General features: G+C 31.8%; 1 protein-coding gene across 1 annotated transcript; it reads left to right on the top strand.

The window, feature by feature from the left end:
* The first annotated feature begins 3,465 nt into the window (after positions 1-3,465).
* On the top strand, positions 3,466-7,370 carry LOC139499475 (uncharacterized). Its single transcript, XM_071288153.1, has 4 exons — positions 3,466-3,630; positions 4,595-4,726; positions 5,868-5,952; positions 6,753-7,370. Exons 1-4 carry the CDS (start codon positions 3,489-3,491, stop codon positions 6,871-6,873), a joined length of 480 nt encoding a protein of 159 aa, XP_071144254.1. The 5' UTR covers positions 3,466-3,488; the 3' UTR covers positions 6,874-7,370.
* Positions 7,371-23,381: the final 16,011 nt, after the last annotated feature.

Consider the following 23,381-nt stretch of genomic DNA (forward strand, 5'->3'; position numbering starts at 1 on the left):
TGTTTTTTTTGTCACAAACTACATGTAAATACCATATGTTTATATGACAATACAAGTTATTATCAAATTTTGTTGGATTAATGAATATTTTGAATATATTTATTCAATAAAGAAATAAGGAATTGCCTAAATTTTATTTAGAATAAGTTCTAAAGACAATCTTAAACATTGGTAAAATATTATTGAATGCAGATAAGTATATCTACTATGATTTGAGTATAAATCATTTTGATTTAAGAAAATTAATTTGAGAAACAACTTTTCAATAGAAAAAGGTAGGTATTTGGGAAAGTTTGCATTATATTAGAAGATGATATTCATTTATTCTTCACTTACCATAAAGTACATGTAAAAAATAACTTAAATTGAATAAAAAGGTATAATGTCAAAACAAATAGTCATGAGTCAAATTAAAAAAAAAATCAGCTATTTATTCAACTAGTTATATTATTTCATTTTATTTTTGAATTTTCTTGTCATCACATTTCACAAACACATACATGTATATTTTACCTGAGACACATGACCTGTAAGTTATATAATTTTAACACTTCCATGCAGTCAAGAATTCTCTTTATCCTTGACTAGTTTTTGATTAATGCCTTGTGTATTAATTAAGCGACAGGGGGTATAATGATGGACATATAGGGCCACCATGGTGGACATAATTTTTATGGCCACCATGCATAAGATAGTGTCACAGGTAGTACTGTATATTACCAATATAACAGGTAAAGCTTTGACAATCATGTCACCCGTTATTAACCTGTAAAAATTGAACTTTTTGGATCAAGATTTAGAAACAGAACGAAGAGGTTTTCTCATGTTTCTTAGCGAGTACTAGTCATATACATTTAGTAACTGAGTGTATAATTTCCGACAATGTACATGTATATCCAGAGACATATATACACATATATAAACATGTGTATATATGTCTCTGATATATCCTACAATTTAAATCTGGCTCTGTAAGGTTTAAGGCATATAAACTCTGACTTATGTATTAATTATTTTGAAATAACAAAATGAAAACTATGTCTTATGAATAACCATGATGAAATAATTGTTTTTTCCATAATTGAATCGTGCATTATTTGTGTATTGGATTCCTTAATTGTCTTCTTTCTAGTGTAATCTCTATTTTGTTTACTGACACATGACGAAATAATGCAATAGTTAAAATTAAATATTTTACAAAACCGTTGTCATGATTAAAAGATTAAAACCGACTGAATAAATTAAAATATGAGAGTTCAATTATTATCGACGATGTCGAAATTAGCCGTCAGTAATAAACAGTCAGTTAGCGTCAAAGGGAGAGAGCTAACAAATTTTATTAAGTATGTACAAAGCATATGATGTATATTGTATATAATCAGCACTTCTGTAATTTACTGTTTTTCTAAATGATTCAACAAATTTCGATTGTCCAGGTGTCAGGATGTCCACACCATGAGTAGTTTGATAATTGCGTGCCGAGTGCAGAATGTTGCCCCTCCTCTGAAAAAGAACGGTATTTTTTATATAAAATCTGGCAAACGATTGTCGTCCAATTAGAACACTCGTTACATTGTTCTTTGGTATATTTAGAATCCGAAATAAACCTAAATTATCTGGAAAATGAGATAATGAATTATCTGAAATTCAGATAATTAATTATCTGGAGATAAATTAGGATTATCTGAAAATCGTTCAGATAAACCTAGATTTTCTTAATATTTTAGAATAAACCGGGATTTTCTCCAGATAATGAATTTTCTGTATTTTCTGAGATAAACTAGGATTTTCTCGAATTTGAATTAAGGTGAGATAATCTTAGTTTATCTGAGATAAACCAGGTTTATCTGAGATAATCCTAGTTTATCTGAGATAATCTAAGATTAATTAATAAAAGTGGTTCAGGCGTGCCATTTATATTGGTGATTTTGAATCTGTTCAAAGTTTTGATTTTTCTACCCTATATACCACATTGCCTCACATTCTAATTAAGAAAAAATCCACACACCTAATTAAATGGGTATTTAAAAAGTCAGAATGTGAATATATATGTTTAAACTCTTTTAGGTCATTTTTAGTAGCAATAAACAAAAAAACTATGTCAATTGGACATGCTTTGATTCTATATCTGCCCTTGAATTTTTACTAGATAACATTTTTGTTCGCTTTGGAGATTTCGTTTATCGTCAGGTTATCGGAATTCCAATGGGGACTAACTGTGCACCACTTATTGCGGACCTGTTTTTGTATTGCTATGAGTTACAATTTATGATAAAAATCAGCAAAGACCCATCGAAACAACATCTGATACACAAATTTAATTATACTTTTAGATGTTTGGATGATATTTTGGCTCTCAATAATGACGACTTCAGTATGTATACTAAAAAAATTTATCATGTTGAACTTACTTTAAATAAAGCTAATACTAACAATGACCACTGCCCTTTCCTCGATCTTGATATATATATATATCATTAACGGAAAGCTTAATACTAAAATTTATGATAAAAAAGATGATTCAAAGTCTAATTTCCTAATTATCCATTTTTAGATGGTGACGTTTCCTTGTCACCATCTTACGGTGTTTATATCTCAACTTGAACGATTCGCTCGTGTATGTAACAATGTTTTAGATTTTAACGAGAGAATTTATGTATTACTGAAAAATTATTACACCAGGGTTTTCGATATCACAAACTAGTCAAAACATTTACTAAATTTTAACATCGGTATAAGGACATCATTCGTAAATATAGCTCAACATGCAGACTTCTTATACGTTCAGGTATTTCACATCCAATAATTTATGGAAATATTCTTTATAAAGCACAAAAATGTCAGTATTCACCTCAGAAGCTAACAAAACCTTTAAATAGACTTATTAAGAAGGGATATAGTTACGATACTGTTGTCAGGTCATTAAAGATTGCATATTTTGGCGTTAATATTGATTCACTTATAGGGTCTTTGCATCGGAACTAAACACATTTATTATTAATAAACCAGTTGTTGGCATGACACGGGTTATGTTCTTTTCATATGTGTTATGATGGTATGATACTAAATCCCTCCCGGGGATCGAGGACTGTGCCTGATATTCATATGATGAAGAAATAATTTTTCAATCAGTTTAATTGTAGTCTGGAGCTGGCATGTCAGTTAACTGCTAGAAGTCTGATGTTATTTGTGTATTATTGTCATTTTGTTTATTTTCTTTGGTTACATCTTCTGACATCAGACTCGGACTTCTCTTGAACTGAATTTTTATGTGCGTATTTTTATGCGTGTACTTTTCTGCATTGGCTAGAGGTATAGGGGGAGGGTTGCTGCTCCATTTGTAACAACATCATGGTGACAGAGGAGGGTAGACTCAACAACTGCATAATAGATACATAATTATGTATATAATGTTTTGTTCTTTTGTTATTTTTTATGATGTTTTTATTATTATTGTAGGAACTATGACGTCACAGAAATACTTCGAGATGCAGCATCGACATACCAGCAGGTGCACGCGTAATTTTCCACGATTTATTAATGTCGCAATTCTTGGAGCGTTTATTATTCTGCTTACTGTTATTGGAACGGATAAATGTAGAGATCTTTTCTCGTCAACTACAAATATAGGTAAAGTATTTTCTTCTGTCAAATGGCCAAAATTCTCAACTTTTTCCCGTGTATGGAAATCTCTAACGAAAATATTAAATAATGAGAAGAAAAGATCTGGTGTGTGGCGATTTCAAAATAACACAGACTGACAAAAAGAGAGGACCAAATAGAGTGGGGGGAATCAAGGACTGAGTTAACTAAAACAAAACAACACAGGGCAATTTTTTTCATCCTCTACCCCCCTAAAAAGAAATGGTAGCTCCTTTAATATAGATTGCTCTTTGGCTCCGCATGTTCAGTGAAAACACATACCAGATAAAAAGATGCAACTGTGGGAGACCGGTTTTATTGACTGATTAGGCCCTAAAAAAAGGGACTAGGTAATTCAATGATGCGTAAATGTATGAACTAGCTTTAAGAATTATGAAATAAAAATGTGTTCAAATTTACTAATTCTAATTTGAAGAACCATTTTTGGGCCTTTTCGAACCTTCTCCTCTACATCTGAAATCAGACGATTTTTCACTTTTCATGTATATATAGTGCATACACTATTTCATGGATTTTCTTTTGTAATAGTTATATATTCAATATTTGTTTAAATGTTACGGTTATGGATAAAATTGACATTATAAAGATAAAGCAAGACTGGATTATCTATGAATGTAGACTTCAATAATCTGTATCCGTGTGACACTTTTGGACCTTACAACCAAATTATAATGTCGCTAAAATTTCAAACAATGATGAGACAGAGTTACTTTTCCCAATATTAAGTCATTCTAAGAAATAAACAAAGATTCCACACATTGTTATTGCTTCCTTGGAGGTTTTGTAATTTTGATATGGTTCGGTATGTTATAAATCAATATTTCAAATATTGAGTCTATATGGTGTGCACGAACTTGTCAGCTTAATATAATGGAGCTTTCAGAGCTGACAACTTGTACAAAAATTATGTACAAATGATATATATTTTTAGAAAACGCACCTGAAGACACACACAAAGCTAGAGACCAGGGTTTTATAGCTCGTCACTCACTGGCAACTACCACGTCACAGAAGCTAACTAATTTATCCAAACAACATGCATCAAAAGAACAAAACAAAAAAGGTAAGGTGCTGGCAACAACCACAGCACAGCAGCTTGATAACGTTTTCAAACTACAAGAATCGAAAGAACATAACAATCAGGTGCTTGCAACAACCACAACACAACAACTTAATGACGTTTCCAAACAAGAACAGGAAGAACAAAACGGAAAGATCTATAATCATAATGATTTAACTGCTTAATTACAAGGGCTGTTCACAGCTGTACCATACAAAACCAGCATTGTACATCTAGTTTATCATCTTTCATGAATATGACCTGCCGAAATAGACTATTTACCGGATTTGTTATCACATAAGCAACACGACGGGTGCCTCATGTGGAGCAGGATCTGCTTACCCTTCCGGAGCAAACGAGTTCACCCATAGTTTTTGGCGGCGGTCGTGTTGCTTATTCTTTTTTTTATGTTGTGTCATGTGTACTATAATTGTTTGTCTGTTTGTCTTTTTCAATTATAGCCATGGCGTTGTTAGGTTTTTTTTTCGATTTATGAGGTTGACTGTCCCTCTGGTATCTTTCATCCCTCTTTTATCACAATATAATATTATTTTGGATGTAATGCGTCTTCTCATTGGCTTACAGTGTTTTGTCTATCAGATCATTAACATAATTTTATCATGTTACCGTGAGGTCACTAACGTTTTTTCATGATTAACACCGGTTTTAAATGGAAATTAGAATTAAATTATAAGGAATGACTGTGATATGTTTCCTGTTCAAAATAACATAAAAATGTAATGCACACTATATATAAATAGCAAGTTATTCTGTGTGCACCACATTGTTTGTGTTATTTCTTCATAGACAAAACAATATTACAGACTTCAGTTATTCCATAAGTTAAAGAAAAACTTTTTATATGTGAAAATTCAAATAATGTTAGCTATATCGTCTTCGTTCCTCTCCTTTTCATCCAACTGCTTTTCTCTACCATTGATGTCCTCTTTTCACACTCGTCACAACTCGGCCAATTCCGTTCCGCTCAATCTGATAGCAGAGTAGCGGGTTCACCCGAGGATTACCGACTGCTCTATTCAATATCTGTTTCAGTTTTTCACTAAATACACAGACTTTCGGCATGTTAAAGCATACACCTAAAATGTATTGAACTTAATTTGTCATACCGGATTTTTGTTTATAGGCAATGGTTTAAAAGTTGACATGAATGACCGTAAAAAACCAAATGAAACGACAAACTGGATCGAGGCTTTTAAAGAGCTAGCGAGGTTTGTAAATGTACTTTTCAATATCGCATCGGTTTTCTGTGGGATTCATTCAAGTAAATAACTTTAATATTGTTGCATAGATTTACACAGATTTATTTGGTTATCAAAAGAGACTAACAACCGATATTTTTACTTTGACTTTTATTCATTAAAATTATATACTAGTACGTATATTTAATGGCAAGCTCCAGTTTTTGTATCCAGAATTTGCCTTATAAACAACATATACTGTATTTCATATATTGTGTGTGTGCGTATGTGGGGGAGAATTTTATGCAATCCCGCTTACTATTTGAAAATTCTATATCTGATGTAAACAAAGAGCGGGTTTAATTTTTTAATCTTTTTGTTCTACCGAGAAATGTAAGAACCAGGAGATCAGACACATTGAACTTATCTGGTCTTAATAAATGTTTTAATTCAGCAATACTCAAACAAAGTATCAGAACACGAAAAAGTTGTTTTTGCTCTGTGTCAATCAATTTTTTCCCCGTTTTCGTTTTACTGACACAAGTGCATTGTTCTGCGTTGGCTGTTGCGCATGTTAATCAGAGGAAGGTTTATATGGTTTTCCAAGTGTGCCCGGGCTCCTCCCAAGCTTTTGAGGGACATATTAGTTGATTATTTGGGGAATCACTGTAGCATGAGTGACGCGGGCCTTCTCCTAGGCAGTCAGTAGTCAGTAGCCTCCCCCTCTTTATGAAAATGTCTTAACCAGCCACTGTTAATATGAGCATCGTTGATGAAATAGCGAGGTTAGACATAAATTAACAAATTAAAACGTCGGAATTGAATTTTAGAGATTTGAGAAAAGACGATTATTTTTGCCAAAATAAAGTAGAGAGAGGCCAGTTGAAGTTTGATTGCAATACAAGTCCATTTGTAGTACTGAAACCATGTCTGGTTTATTCATTTGGGTAAGTTTTAACAGATACAAGAAATCAAATTATTTTCCTCTGTCTTTTTCTCTTCATCTAAAAAACTGATCTTAACAAAGACAACAACAACAACATAAACAGAGAACCGAACAATATAAAAAAGAAGAAAAGCAACACGTGTACCCGAGTCCGCTGACTGATCACCTGTACAGAACAGAACAGTCAGAAGATACGGCAAAATATCAAATAGTATTATGTATAAAAATAACAAAGGAGATGTGGTATGAATGTCGATGAGACTATCCACCAAAAACCAAAGAACAAGACTGTAGACAATTACAAGCGATCGTATATACGACTTTCGACAATGAGCAAACTTCAATGCATCAATCAAAGATGTGTCAATTTAAGATTGGTTATACACAATATAATTAATTAATTCCGAATTATATATTGAATAATTTTTGGCATGATCGACGTTGCCTGAACTCCAATGAAGAGACCAAAATTAAAGTGCTATTTAACATTAGTTTGAGTATAACCGTTGGATCATTATAGAAGATCAGTATACTATGTACAACATCTCTAGATCTACTCGAGTATAACTGTTCGATCATTATAGAAGATCAGTATACTATGTACAACATCTCTAGATCTACTCGAGTATAACCGTTCGATCATTATAGAAGCAGGATATCAGTATACTATGTACAACATCTCTAGATCTACTCGAGTATAACCGTTCGATTATTATAGAAGCAGGATATCAGTATACTATGTACAACATCTCTAGATCTACTCGAGTATAACCGTTCGATCATTATAGAAGCAGGATATCAGTATACTATGTACAACATCTCTAGATCTACTCGAGTATAACCGTTCGATCATTATAGAAGCAGGATATCAGTATACTATGTACAACATCTCTAGATCTACTCGAGTATAACCGTTCGATCATTATAGAAGCAGGATATCAGTATACTATGTACAACATCTCTAGATCTACTCGAGTATAACCGTTCGATCATTATAGAAGCAGGATATCAGTATACTATGTACAACATCTCTAGATCTACTCGAGTATAACCGTTCGATCATTATAGAAGCAGGATATCAGTATACTATGTACAATATCTCTAGATCTACTCGAGTATAACCGTTCGATCATTATAGAAGCAGGATATCAGTATACTATGTACAACATCTCTAGATCTACTCGAGTATAACTGTTCGATCATTATAGAAGATCAGTATACTATGTACAACATCTCTAGATCTACTCGAGTATAACCGTTCGATCATTATAGAAGCAGGATATCAGTATACTATGTACAACATCTCTAGATCTACTTGAGTATAACCGTTCGATTATTATAGAAGCCGGATATCAGTATACTATGTACAACATCTCTAGATCTACTCGAGTATAACCGTTCGATCATTATAGAAGCAGGATATCAGTATACTATGTACAACATCTCTAGATCTACTCGAGTATAACCGTTCGATCATTATAGAAGCAGGATATCAGTATACTATGTACAACATCTCTAGATCTACTCGAGTATAACCGTTCGATTATTATAGAAGCAGGATATCAGTATACTATGTACAACATCTCTAGATCTACTCGAGTATAACCGTTCGATCATTATAGAAGCAGGATATCAGTATACTATGTACAACATCTCTAGATCTACTCGAGTATAACCGTTCGATCATTATAGAAGCAGGATATCAGTATACTATGTACAACATCTCTAGATCTACTCGAGTATAACCGTTCGATCATTATAGAAGCAGGATATCAGTATACTATGTACAACATCTCTAGATCTACTCGAGTATAACCGTTCGATCATTATAGAAGCAGGATATCAGTATACTATGTACAATATCTCTAGATCTACTCGAGTATAACCGTTCGATCATTATAGAAGCAGGATATCAGTATACTATGTACAACATCTCTAGATCTACTCGAGTATAACCGTTCGATCATTATAGAAGCAGGATATCAGTATACTATGTACAACATCTCTAGATCTACTCGAGTATAACCGTTCGATCATTATAGAAGCAGGATATCAGTATACTATGTACAACATCTCTAGATCTACTCGAGTATAACCGTTCGATCATTATAGAAGCAGGATATCAGTATACTATGTACAACATCTCTAGATCTACTCGAGTATAACCGTTCGATCATTATAGAAGCAGGATATCAGTATACTATGTACAACATCTCTAGATCTACTCGAGTTACTTTATAATGGTTAAAGGTTTATAATTCAAATCATATACATGTACACTTTATTATATATTATTTTATTCAAAGCAAACGTTTTACATAATACAGATTCATGGAGTTTGATAAATCATGTCACGAATCTTAATGTCGATATCATCATGAATGGTTGAAACAAATCAATAGACAACTTTCGAGTTCGATGCATTTCCGTCAAAAACTCTGGTTTTAGTGAACGTCATTTGTGCGTTTAGGGGCGTCGTCACTTCCATTCCAATGTTGAGCGAGTGGTTGGAAAACTATAATTCTATATTGTACGAATTATACGACAAATTGAATTCTCAAAATTGACAATCAGCATTGATGTCATTAGGGAATTGTCATTAAGTACCTACAGAACAACCATTATTTCTAGTTTATCCTGCACAATGACGATCACCAAGACGTTTGATGAACGTAAATAGTGCAGGGATACAGGCGACCCCCTCTATCTGGTAAATGACGTCATAAAGGCGCGTATAATTGACGAGTTTTTTTCCGGTGACGGATGAACTCGAAAGTGGTCTATTGCCATTGATTGTTTAAGGCCGTGTTCACATTGACCTAAACTCGGTGTTGTGTAAGTGTAACTTACACGTTAACTAAACAAAATTACGTTCCCATTGATAAAACTCAATGTTTACATGTAGTGTAAATCATGTTTTGTCAACATGCAGTCGATACTCGATGTAGGCCTTGTGTAGATTAAGTGTATACAAAACTAGGCATTTAAAACATTAATTTCACCGTGTATATTAAGGAAGAAACGATGTTTGAATAAAATTGATATTTATAACAATTATTAATAAAGTTCTTTGTAGAAATACATGTATTTGAATAATATAAGAAACAAGTCTAAATGTCCGAAATAAGAAATACATAAATTGGTTCGACTTTTTACACGTTCACATCTTTTCAAATCAACTTGACTTACACAGAAATATTTGCCATTGGTCTTTACTCAAAGAACGATTCACTCATAAATGCATTACTTAAAAAGTGTGAGGTAATGCATTTAATTCACTCACTGTGAGGGCCAAGCAAAGGTGAAGTGCATATCACAAGCCAAGAGCCTGTTACTAGTACTCAGCGGTTGTCGTTTGTTGTAGTATATCATATTTGTTTTTCATTCTTTCATTCTTTGTACATAAATCCGGCCGTTAAATTGCTAGTTTGAATTGTTATGTATATATACGGAGCCTTTTATAGCTGACGCGGTATATTGGCTTTGCTCATTGTTGAAACTTGTACAGCGACCTATAGTTGTAAACTTTTATGTCAGTATGAGAGAATGTGGATGAAACATGCATAATACAGGGGAGATACATTTGGGACTCAAAATAAAAGAATAGAGAAAAGTAGCATAAACAATTGAGTACAGGTTTAAAGAATAAAGGATGTAGAATAAAGAATAATCGGCTAAATTTATAAAGAATAGAGAAAAATAGCTACATGAACATAATAAATAATACATATTTAAAGATCACCCCCAAGCAGACCCTCGTTCATGTATATGCCCTCTGTGCTGTATATGACGTTGTTGTTCTAAGCCCTTTCTCAGAAGTACAGTAACTGATATTAGAGTATAAGGCAGCATATCATTAAGTAAAAAAATGCATGCGCAATTTGTAATCTGTGGTTTGAATTTTCGTCAGATGTGCCTAAGTTTTAACATTGGATTTACTGAAATAATGGCTGTATCATGCGTGAAATATTTGCCACTAGACGTAAAGTAGAAAAAAAAATCAAATCAAAATCAAACCGCTCTATTTGATGCAAAAGAAACCGGAACAGATTTTTTTCAGCCATCAGTGCACATGATAAATAAGTGATGCACGAAAAAAGGAGAAGTAAGCTTAAGGTATACGCCAATGCGACAGCAACCGAACTACACAAATAATCGAAAGACATCTAGAGGGAGACGTGTCGACTTCAACAAAAGACAAATATTCTAACATTATGTCTCATAAGTTCTATCAATTATTTTTTAGTCCAGAACTCGGACATCGTAGAGTCTTTACATTTGTACCATATTTGACTTTCATATATATATATGGTGGTGTTTAACGACCTTGACTGGCTATACAGCCCTCGCACTTTCATATGTTACGATATGTATCAAATTGAAACATGAACGCGGACCTCGATGAGAACACCTGGATTGAAAGTTTGCAAACTTTCAGACCAATGAAATTCATTTTAATATGTAACGCGAACTTTAACGAAAGCACCTAGATGAAATATTAGTTTTTACAAGGATTTGTGTAGTAACTATACCGTACAAGGGCTGTTTAACCAGTCAAGGTCGTTAAAAGCCTCCATTTGTTGAAACAACGCGTATTTCTATATAAAATATAATATATATAGAACTTTTAAATTCATTGGTAGTGAGTCCAATGGTGTCACACACGTCGCACTTTGTCTATGTTTGAGCACAATTTTTGTTTATATTGTTTATATTGTTTATGCTGTATTTGATATTCGTACTTTTTATATTTACATTTACTTAGGATTCTACTTTTAAAGGAGTCTAGTACATTTAATTTAGTTTAATTTATTAAGTAGATATTTTGAAAGTCACCATTGCTTTTGCAATGGATGACAGTCAACATTTTACAGGGAGTGGATATGAGGTAGATCCCCTTGAAGAGTACGTGCATAATTTACAAGATACTCATGTTGATACCCCACATAAGAATTTTGATTCTATTAGTGTTAGGTCAGGTACTGACAGTGAAGTCAGTACGTCTGAATACGAAGCAGCCTATGATTGGCAAACCCAGCGCCATAAGAAAAGGAAGATTAATATCTCTCCTGGTTTAAAAACTTATAGTGAAAGTTTACAAAGCACTATCAAGAAAGCTCCTACTAGAAGGAGACTAGAAGTGAAAAAAACTGTTAGCAAAGCGAAGAAGTTTTTCGCTGTTGTTACATGTGTTGATACAGAAATAAAACTGGGTCTTAAAAACCCTATTTTAATACAAAAACTGTTTAACAAAACAGTTGGTATAATTAAAACTTTAAATAAAACTAAAACAGGCAATTTATTTGTAGAGTGTTTTGATGTAAATCAATTTAATGAGTTAAAAAAGCTCAACAAATTAGGTGAGTGGGAAATCAGAGTTAATATTCCCAAAATTATGTCCACTTCTGTGGGGTGTATTTATAGAACCCCATCAGATATAAGTATTGATCAGGTTAAAGAAGCCCTAGAGGCATATAATGTTATCAAGGTAGAAGAAATGTTCTTCTACGATAAAGTAAAGAAACAGAAGGTACGTTCTGCCACTTTAAAATTATATTTTAATACTCCGGAACTACCGGAAAGAGTCAATCTGGGCTTTACATCATATAAGGTCAAATTTTTCTATACAATGTTTTAAATGCCAAGGCTACGGTCACATGCAGAACGAATGTTCTAATAAAGAAATATGTGTCCGTTGTGGTGGTGCACATACAACACCAAATTGTGATAAACCCCCCAAATGTATTAATTGTAATGGGGAACACCCCGCCTCAAATAAAGACTGTCCCAAGAGGATTGAAAATATCAAAATCATAACAAAGGTCGCTAAAGAGAAGTGCAGTTATAAGGAAGCACGGACAGAAGTAAAGCATGAAATTAAAAAACAAGATATAGTTCACCGTCCTAAAACAAAATCTCCCCTTCCCAAAGAACACAAAGAGATAGAAGATCTATTAGTATTTATAGCCTTATTACTTAAGAAACTACCTGCTATTAAGGAAGAAAATGCCCAATTTATTTATATTACAGATTTAGTTAAAAAGGTTTTTGGGTTTGAAATACAACCACAAAATCTTACAAAACGATTTACTGAACTTATATAAGCAAATATTTGTTTTACAGGGTAAATTGTACAGAATATCTCTTTTAATAATGTATATATTATATTTGTATTTAAACCTAATATTAGTCATGGCAGCACATTTTACAGTACTGCACTGGAATTGCCAGGGTCTTAAAGCCCATGCACCAGAATTTTTATGGCACTTAGGGTCTGTTAAACATAGGCCTGTATTATTTGTTTACAAGAAACTTTTTGTTTAAATGAGTCAGATTTTATAGATATACAAGGATATATGTTGGCTGCCTTCTCCACGAGAGGCACAAAAAGAGGGGGGACGGCTATTTATTGTAAAAATGGTATTAACTTTACTAAGGTATCGTTAACCAGTAAATTAGAGATTTCAGCTATTAACATTATTTATAATAAGAAACGTTTATTGATTGTCAATATATACGACCCACAATCTGATACAGTTCAGACAGACTATGATATTTTAATAAACCAATTTGATACCGAATTTATTTTATGTGGAAATTTTAATGCTCACCACAATTTATGGGGTAGTGAAAGAATAGACACGAAAGGTAGAGAATTAGCAAATTCAATTTTATATAATAATATTTGTTTATTAAATGAAGGATCAGGCACGCGCCTGAATCCTACTAACCTTAAAACTTCATGTATTGATTTAGCCTTTTGTAGTTTGAATTTAGCTCACAGGATTCAGTGGTCAGTTGACCAAAACACTACTTTTAATAGTGATCACTTTTCTATATCACTTAAAATAGATATCAAAGTTAACAATAGTGAAGAAAATAATAACTTTAAATGGAATTTTAAGAAAGCTGATTGGAAGAATTTTTCCAAAGCTTGTGATGAGAGAATTTCAGATAATTATATTTCTGATAATATTGAAAATTCTAATACTATGTTAACTACTGAGCTTATTGATATTGCAACTCAGTTTATTCCTATTAAAAAATTTAGAAAGCAAACGAAACCTTGTGTGCCATGGTGGTCTGACCAATGCACCAAAGCGATAAAGGACAGAAATAAGGCTAGAAACAAAGCTAGACATACAGGAAAGGGGCATGACTTTATTATTTATAAGGAAAAAAACAAAATTAGTCAAAAAGTTTTACAGGATACACAAGATATATATTGGAAAAATTATTGTAACACATTAAATGACAATTCCAATATTTCAGATTTATGGTATAATATAAAAAATGCTTGGTAAAATAAGCAGCAAAAAAGAGATACCAGCTCTTAGAGCATGTGGTCACTTTTTAACTAGTACTATTGATAAAGCAAACTATTTTGCTAAAAAATTTGTAGAAGTTAGCAGTTCTAACAACTATGATAATGATTTTAAAAAGCATAAATCTACTGTTGAAGAGCAGGAAATCAACACGTTTCTTAAATATTATAAAGAAAATCAAGATTGTTTTAACGAAAAATTCACTTTACAGGAATTTAAAGATGCCATTTCAGATACAAACGATAGTTCACCTGGTAAAGATAAAACCAGTTACAGCATGTTCAGACATCTGAGAGACAAAACTTTAAACGTTTTTTTGCTATTTTTAAATAAAATATGGTTTTTACAGGAGATTCCTAAAGACTGGAAACATTCTGTGGTCATCCCTTGTTTAAAACAAGGAAAAGATTCCAGTGATCCGTTGTCTTATAGGCCTATAGCTTTGACCTCTAATTTTAATAAAATTTTGGAAAAGATGGTAAATAACCGATTAAGATGGTTTTTAGAAAAAAATAATTTATATAATCCAAACCAAAGTGGATTTCGCAAAAATAAAAATATTTTACAGCAATGTATTAGACTTGATAATGAAATACATAAAACTTTTGCTAAGAAATATATTACTGTTGGCGTTTTCATAGATTTTCAAAAGGCTTTTGATATGCTATGGAAACACGGATTATTAAAGAAAATGGTTAATTTTGGTATTAAAGGAAATTTGCTAGCTTATGTCAATAATTATTTAACATCAAGAACACTACAAGTTAAAATAAATAATACTTTTTCAGAAACTTATTTTGTTGAAAATGGTACCCCACAAGGGAGTTGTATAAGTCCCACTTTATTTAATATCATGGTTAATGATTTATCAACATGTTTACAAGACTGTGAGATTTCACAATTTGCAGATGACGGTGCTATATGGAAATCAGGTTCATGTATTAAGTTCTTACAGAAGAAAATCCAACTAGACTTGGATAATATTTGTAAATGGTGCTCTACATGGGGCTTTAAAATTTCTCCAAGTAAAACTGTTGCTATGATATTTACAAGAAGAAACAATATAAATATATCTTTAAAACTTGGTAATCACACATTAGAAATAGTTAAAGAAATTAAATTTTTAGGATTAATTTTTGACAGAAATTTAACTTGGCAAAAACATATCCAAAGTTTACAAACAAAGTGTCTAAAAGTTATTAACTGTATGAGAGTTCTTACAGGAACAAGATGGGGCGCAACCAGCAATACCCTTAGAACTATTTATATTTCCTTGATTTGATCAAAACTTGATTATGGATGTGATAATTCAGCTTCTTTTAGTACTAAAAAATGTCTAGATAAAATTCAAAATCAGGCATTACGTATATGTACTGGTTCAATGAGATCAGCTTCCTTGAAAGCTTTGCAAGTTGAAATGGGAGATCCACCTTTAGAAATAAGAAGACAAAGTCTAATAGCAAAAGCTTTTTTAAATATGACTAGTTTTGACAACTCACACCCGGCTAAAGCCGCGGTAAATGACACTTTCATTTTTGATTATTACTCCAAAAACGTTAAACGAAAACCCTTTCCAATAACAGCAAGAGATTTTCTAGCTCAAAACAAATTTTCTACTGAATATATTTATAGATATTCAGAATGTCCATGTCCACCATGGCATATCGAAAAATCATTAGTTAAAACACAACTTCAGGATAAAATAAGTAAAAAGGATCTGCCACATTTAATTAAAAGTGAGGCCGAAATATTAATCGACTCAGAATATTCAAAACATTTGCAAATATTTACAGATGGATCTAAAGACCCACATGGTAATACAAGTTGTGCATATGTTGTTCCAGAACTTAAAATAAAAAAAGGTTTTAAACTACCAAACTATATTTCTATATTTATGTCAGAATTAATGGCAATATTTGTAAGTCTTTTATGGCTAGAAGATTTTAAACCTATTAAAACCGTAATTTTTGTAGATTCTTTGTCAGCTCTTCAAGCCATCAGAGCTCCTATTTTTAAAGTAAAGAATCAAATTTTATACGATATTCATTTAATTTTGACTTCACTTAAAAAAGGTGGATCAGAAATTATATTTGAATGGATACCAAGTCATGTCGGAGTAATGGGCAACGAAAGTGCAGATTTACAAGCCAAAAACGCACTTAATTTAGACAACTGCATAGATTTTATACCTCTCTTTAAAGAAGACATTAAAACTGTCTGTAAAAATTTTCTGAAAAATTCATTGCAAAAAGATTGGGAAACAAACAAAGATAGGTCATTATTTAAAATTATAGATAAAGTAAATTTTCAAATTAATATTCCAAATTTAACAAGAGGGAAAGAAATATTACTCTTCAAATTAAGAACAGGATATATTGGACTAAATAAGCACCTGAATAAAATTGGAGTAGTTACCTCAAATCTATGTATAAACTGCAACCAGATCGAAAGTGTAGAGCATAATATGTTAAATTGTAAATTATTCAATTTAGAAAGGAAAATTTTATTTGAAAAACTAAAAAAGCTAAATGTTACTGATTTTTCACTTAAAAATTTACTAAAAGGTTATAATTTTGCTCCCATTTGTGAATATGTGCTGAGTAAGAAAAGACTACATTATGTCAACAATACGTAGCAATTTTTTTTTTTTTTTTAGATTTTATTAGTTTTTATCTGAACTAAATTCAAATGCTGTATTTTGTTTTACCTTTTACATATAATTCATATAAAAATAGGGGTCTACCTATATTAGGGAGAATTCATTTTCTGCCCCAGGAAAAAAAAAAATGTTAAATTTGTTAATGAATACTTTTAATAGTTAAGACATATCATGCTATATTCACCTACATCAAAACACCAGGATAGCTACCTTCACTATATAGAAAGAAATACACAAAAGAAACTCTTTGCCTAAGTAACACTGGTGGTAAGCGGATGGTCGTAACTAAAAGTTACGACCATCCGCAGATGGGAGACAACTCTAGGCATAAGTTTTTCTTTTCCGATTTTTGTGCACTAAAAGGTTCATTTGAACCAAACCGCTTGTCTCGTACATACTATTCGATAGTCCGGTGATATTAAAACCAAATTTGATGCATTAAAACATTCCAATTTTCGTAAAATAGTCATTCAAAAATTCAAGCATGATGGTCGTAACTAAAAAAACAAAATATTGAGGATGGTCGTAACTTAAATTTGTGATGGTCGTAACTCTGTTTTAAATAAGACCGAATAAGGCAAGTCAAGAGTTTTAAACGTGTCTTTTATTATATGCATACTAGTATTTCATATGATGTACTTCTGAAGATTTTTTTTTCATTTTTTACATACAATGTAAAATAAAGAAATTTCAATGCGTGTAACACTTATCAGAAATTTTAAAAGTTTTCAAATATTAGTTTTGGGGAATTTTGATTAAAGTTCGATTTAAAATTCCAAATTTTTCAAATGTAACCGAACCAGTCAAGAGTTCTAAACGTGTCTTCTGTTATATGAATATATCATATATCATATTATATATTTGTGAAGTTGTTTTCACCAAATAATAAAAACTAGATGGAGAGAGGGATACCTGTAAAGAAGAAAATTGGAACGAATCGAACGAAACAATATAAAATGAAATGAACAGTCATATATTCTTAAAATATAATGTATAAAATTAATAAAGAGGCAAATAGTTGAATTAATGTAAGCGGTTAAATTCATTAACAATGTAAATTTCTCAAAAGTGGAGAAATCATTTTAAAACAAGAAACACAGCTCTGGTTATGATCATTCTTTGTTAGAAATAAAAAGCACAAAATGTATCAAATACATTTAATTGTTTTAATTACAAAATAAATGAGTTTAAGAAACAAATTAACAAATTGGACATCACATGAAATAGCAGTATCCTAATTTTTTTTCCGATTGGAATTCGCATCTATTGCAAACATAAACTTTTTAAGGGTGTACTTACTAGTTGATTTTTTTAAATCTTCAATTGAAGAATGATACATTAAGTCGAAAGAGTATTAATAAGGAGTCAAAATAAGCTTAACATATTGATAGGTTATGAAGGTCGTTATCGAGACTAGAGCATACCCGCGAATTCGCAGGTCCGTACCTGAGTTTTAAAAAGAACATACGCTTTATTTTTAGCCTGGATGCTTAGACGTCATATTGTTGTTTGGTGAAATCAAGCTGATAATCAGGTGCACAGTAATGCCCAATGACGAAGTCCATGAGTAGCTTGTAGCCATTCATACAATGTAAACATATAACTTACACATGATTTTCAACCTGCATACCGGGATTTGTATGTAATAATTGCCGCAGTACATTTAGTTTGACCTAAGTCTTTGTAACATTATCCTGGCTACAAACAAGTATTTTATTTTACTCTTAAATTCAGTGCATGTAGCAGTGTAAAATATATATCAACAATTTTCCTACTTTCGAAGTTAACACAATGATCATTGCGACACCATGGATTCAGTTTTCATTCCGTACCAATACTTAGAACTAATATCAATACTATACAGCAATATATATTCGTTATGTAATCGATAAAAAATAACAACACGTAATAAAATCCTGGGTTGAGTTCAATATCGTAGCGGCTACGTAGCTGCTATCAATATCTATGTAACAACTAGTCTATAGCTGCATGTTCAATCGTCAAGATCTACGTAGCACTACGTAGCAGCTACGATATTGAACTCAACCCTGACTCAGAAGTGCATTTGTGGATTCTATTTCCTCATGAACGACCAAAAGACGAATATTTGAAGGCCAATAGTTTTTAAGACAATAACAATTTTAAAAAAGTCAAGGAGTAAACAAAGACTCAAAAACTCTAAGACATAAGAGCTGCAATAAATGATTTAAAGATGATTGTTCAGACTGTACGTTTAATAATTTCATCTGCCGACATGATTGCAGATAAAAGAAAAGTCGTAAATAAAAAATACTAAAAACAAATATAAGGGAATACACGTGCATTTAATAATTTAATGCCTTAACGTACAGTAAAAAATATATCAATTCTCAACCCTAACATACTTTTTGGCTTAATGCGAGTTGATTAAATTGATGCACTTAATAAATTTGTAAAATCAAAGTTACAAAGGGGTAGTGAAAAATAAATTATACCAGAAATGAGCATTTTAGATGTATTTAAACTATGTATTTAAAAAAACTTGACAAGTCGAAAGCTACTGGTTTAGATGATGTCGGACCAATTATTTTGAGTATGTGCAGCAATGTCATTTTACCAGCTTTGACATATATCTAAACATCAATTATGGTAAATTTCCAAGTATTTTTAAAACTGCAAGAGTATGCCCAATTTTTAAAAGTGGCAATGCCTGTAATCCTGATAATTATAGACCAATAGCAGTTTTGGATTGTCTATCTAAAATCATAGAACGACATATAGTTAATAGTTTGTATATATTTTTAAATAGTAATGACCTTCTTAATACTACACAGTCAGGTTTCAGAACTAAACATTCGTATACTACTGCACATACTAAATTAGTAGATGAATGGTTAGCAAAAAAAGATAATGGAGAGATAAATGGAGTTATATTTTTAGATTTAAAGAAAGCTTTTGATCTGGTTAATCATATAATTTTATTGAAAAAACTTGAATATTATAATGTTTCTAATAGTACACTTGACTGGTTTAAGTCATACTTGTTTGAACGAAGCCAACAAGTTAAGGTCAATAACGTCATGTCTAATACTAAATGCAGAAAAAACTGGTGTATCACAAGGTTCTATCCTGGGCCCTTTGTTATTTATTTTATATATCAATGATTCACCACTTAATATAGAACATTCATTAATAGATTTATATGCAGTGAAGATAAGGAACAGTACTCACCAAGAGAGCGATATCTTTAATTTTTCAACTCGACCTCGATTAAGAAATCACTACTTACATAGCTACAGAATTAATTTTCAATACATTCATTTTCATATTTAAGCTGCTAAATTTATTACACTTTTTTTTAATATTCAAGTATTAATTCATGTTAAGTCATCGACACAACATATAGACAAGTAGATTAGCGGTGCCAACCAGTGGTCACCCCCTGACATGGTAGTCGTGATATACAGGGTATGAAATTATGTTAAATATTTAACCAGATTGTCGTGTATGTAGCTTGTTTAACAATGGCGTCAGCACAAGTACATCGAATGTACTTACGGGAAAAACAAGCAAGTACAATTCAAACTGGAATCCTTGAGCATCCTAGTAAATTAATATAAAAGTATAAAGTCCCGTATTTTATTATAGAAATAAGTTAATTTATTTTTCTTTATATATATATATATACATATATATACAATTTGGCTTTTTTTTGGGGGGGGGGGTATATCATGAAACAGTTTTTTGCATTACGGAATCTAGACAGTGGCATGTCCTCTGCCTGACTGATCACCAGACAGAGAACAGGTCAATGTCTGGTTCCAGTTTGCAATTAACCTACACTACCATGGTTAGTACCTCCGTGGGATAGTGCGTATACACGATTCTCACGGGACCACTGGCTGGGGCAACTGATCAAAACTTTAGTCGTATATTTCATAAGCAAATAAGTAACACCTGATTAAAAACAACAAATGAGCGACACACTAGGTTCTTGTAAAATTCACAACAAAAGTCATAAAAAAAAAAAAAAAAAACATTAAGTAAATTCTTTTTTTTTTTGTTGTTGAAAAAAAAACATTAGGAACATATAGGGCGCAATTTCCAGTAGGAAAGCCGTCCTTAAAAAGCTCACAGAAGAAGAAGACTTTTAAAATATATTATTTAGTTTGTTAAAGTTATATTCCTAGACATTTATAGTTAGTTCACCATGCAGCATTAAACAAAGAGCAAAACCAAAACCGCATAATCATTTTTAATTCTCAAAATTACAAATATGAATTCAAACAACTAACGGTCTGATTGATGTACAATACTTATAAAAAAGATAATATATAACAACGACAGATTACAGCAAAAAGGGGGGTTCAAACCGTATGTCCCAATTAAAAAGCATGTTTGGTCAAACAAATCGGAGTTCTTATCTACGGAACAACCACTAGACAGTCTCCTGGTGTTAAGAAAATGTGGTTTTTTTATGTTTTATTCCATTTAGTCATGCCATTTCTTGATTGATTGAAAAATATTGAAGCAAATAATTTTATTAAGTTATTTAGATTTAATGACCTTAGATTAAAGGGTGCGGAAAGATATATTAATGTAACTGTTTCAAAGTTCAAGTTAATCAATTATTGATTTAAATGAATATACAGAATTTATTTTCTCGGGGAATGCTTAATTTTTTTCGTTAACTCGGACATCGTCGAGTCTAACCATACGTATCGAATTCAAACATGAACGCGGACCTCGTTGAGAACACCTGGATTGAAAGTTTGCAAACTTTTCGACCAATGAAAATCGTTTTAATGTGTAACGCGAACTTCAACGAGAGCACCCAGTTTTTACTAAGAAATTACCGATAAAATATAGCTAATAAAATAATATGAGAGCAACATTGCAGAAGTTTCTTTTCCATTCTTGTATTTTTACAATGTGTATGGTCATTTTAATTTATAAGGCAGAATCAGATGCCCCAAACGTCATTATCATTTTATTGAAATGTATTAAAAGGCGTAAGGAATGCCGACTAACAGCCAGACAAGATCGTTTAACTTAAACCTACCCGTTGCTATCGCAAACTTTTTTTTTGTTCATATATACGGGATACATTTTCATTTATTACAAGAATTTTTGTATTTCACGGTGCATGAGAGCACGATAATATACCGTTCCAGAATCGTAACAACGCTTCAATATGCTCGTCCACAATATGCTCTTCCACAATTTACCCCTGTTTTGCTCCAGCGACCGGTATTACAATTTAACACAGTTTTAAATGTTCACTGATCTGTTACTTCATTTACAATTTTGAGCAAGACTTAACCGTTTATTATTAAAATTCAACAAATGTCAACATTATCTTCATCAATTTTTTTTTTTTAACAAAAACAATGTTTGGCATTACAAGCAATTTCATATAATAATATACAGCTAGTGAATATTTGTTGTTTACCGAAAATATAAGATTTAAATTATATATGCAATGAACAATTTCTGTGAAGTTACTTTTATTTCCGTGACACATTTAATTTACGAGTACAATATAGTAAACCAGAAAAACAGTAACGGTAAATATACAGGAATACCTAAAGTTTCGTGAGCATTTGCTAGGGACCACACGTTACATATCAGGAGTTTTCATAGCACTTAGCAATTTTTGAAACGAATATGTGAGATAAAGATCTACTGTATTTTGGCAAATTCAAATTATGTAATGCATCCTACTATTTTATTTTCAACAGCTTCACATTTCTTAAACCGTGCATCAATATTTTAATGTTTTATATAAATTTCTTAAATGTCACGTGTTTTGTTCATTCATTTGTTAAAAATTGTGAAACATGCGACTTTATTTATAATATACGCATTTAACTAAATTCGATAAAATTTGAAAAAAATAAACGACATCAATCAAAGTTGTTTTGCTTGTGTGATTTACCTATACAAAGCTCTGGTTTCAACGATGTTTAAAACGAATTGATGCCAGTTTAAAATAGTTTAACGGGGGCGTGGCCTATTAGTTTGACGTACATTACCACTAACTTGATTTCAATTGATTCACCGCAAAGAAAACTATTTGACTGGCGTTAAAATGAATTGTAATGAATTGAAATGAATTGAAATTATTTTTTAATTTTTGTCAATCTTTATCAAATGACAATCAATCTCATTTAAATAGCGTTAACACGTTTTTGTCCGTTCAAGCTAAATTCGGGTTACTAGTGTATGTTTCAAACCGTGTTGCGAAAATTCATACAGTGTCAAATTCCAAGCAATGGTCTTATGTGCAAACAGATGGCAACCCAGCCGATCTGGCGACTCAATCAATAATTCCTTCGAAATTAGAAAATAGTATATGGCTATCTGGTCCGGTGATAAAAAATTATGCCGATCAAACTATTGAAAGCTTTGCTCTCATTTATCCTGACACCAATAATGAAATACGTCCTGACATTACAAGTAGAAAAACAACGAGTCTCGATAAACTCTCTTTAGGATCACCACGATTCGAAAGATTTGGAAACTGGAAGTCACTTGTTAGATCAATTGC

The sequence above is a fragment of the Mytilus edulis genome, chromosome 12 (assembly GCF_963676685.1).
Source record: "Mytilus edulis chromosome 12, xbMytEdul2.2, whole genome shotgun sequence".
Lineage (NCBI taxonomy): Eukaryota > Metazoa > Mollusca > Bivalvia > Mytilida > Mytilidae > Mytilus > Mytilus edulis.

Coding starts and splice junctions, on each gene's coding strand:
- LOC139499475 (XM_071288153.1), top strand. CDS start 3,489: ATGCAGCATCGACATACCAGCAGGTGCACGCGTAATTTTCCACGATTT. Junction 3,631..4,594: donor CTCGTCAACTACAAATATAG/GTAAAGTATTTT, acceptor ATATATTTTTAG/AAAACGCACCTGAAGACACA. Junction 4,727..5,867: donor AAAAGAACAAAACAAAAAAG/GTAAGGTGCTGG, acceptor TTTTGTTTATAG/GCAATGGTTTAAAAGTTGAC.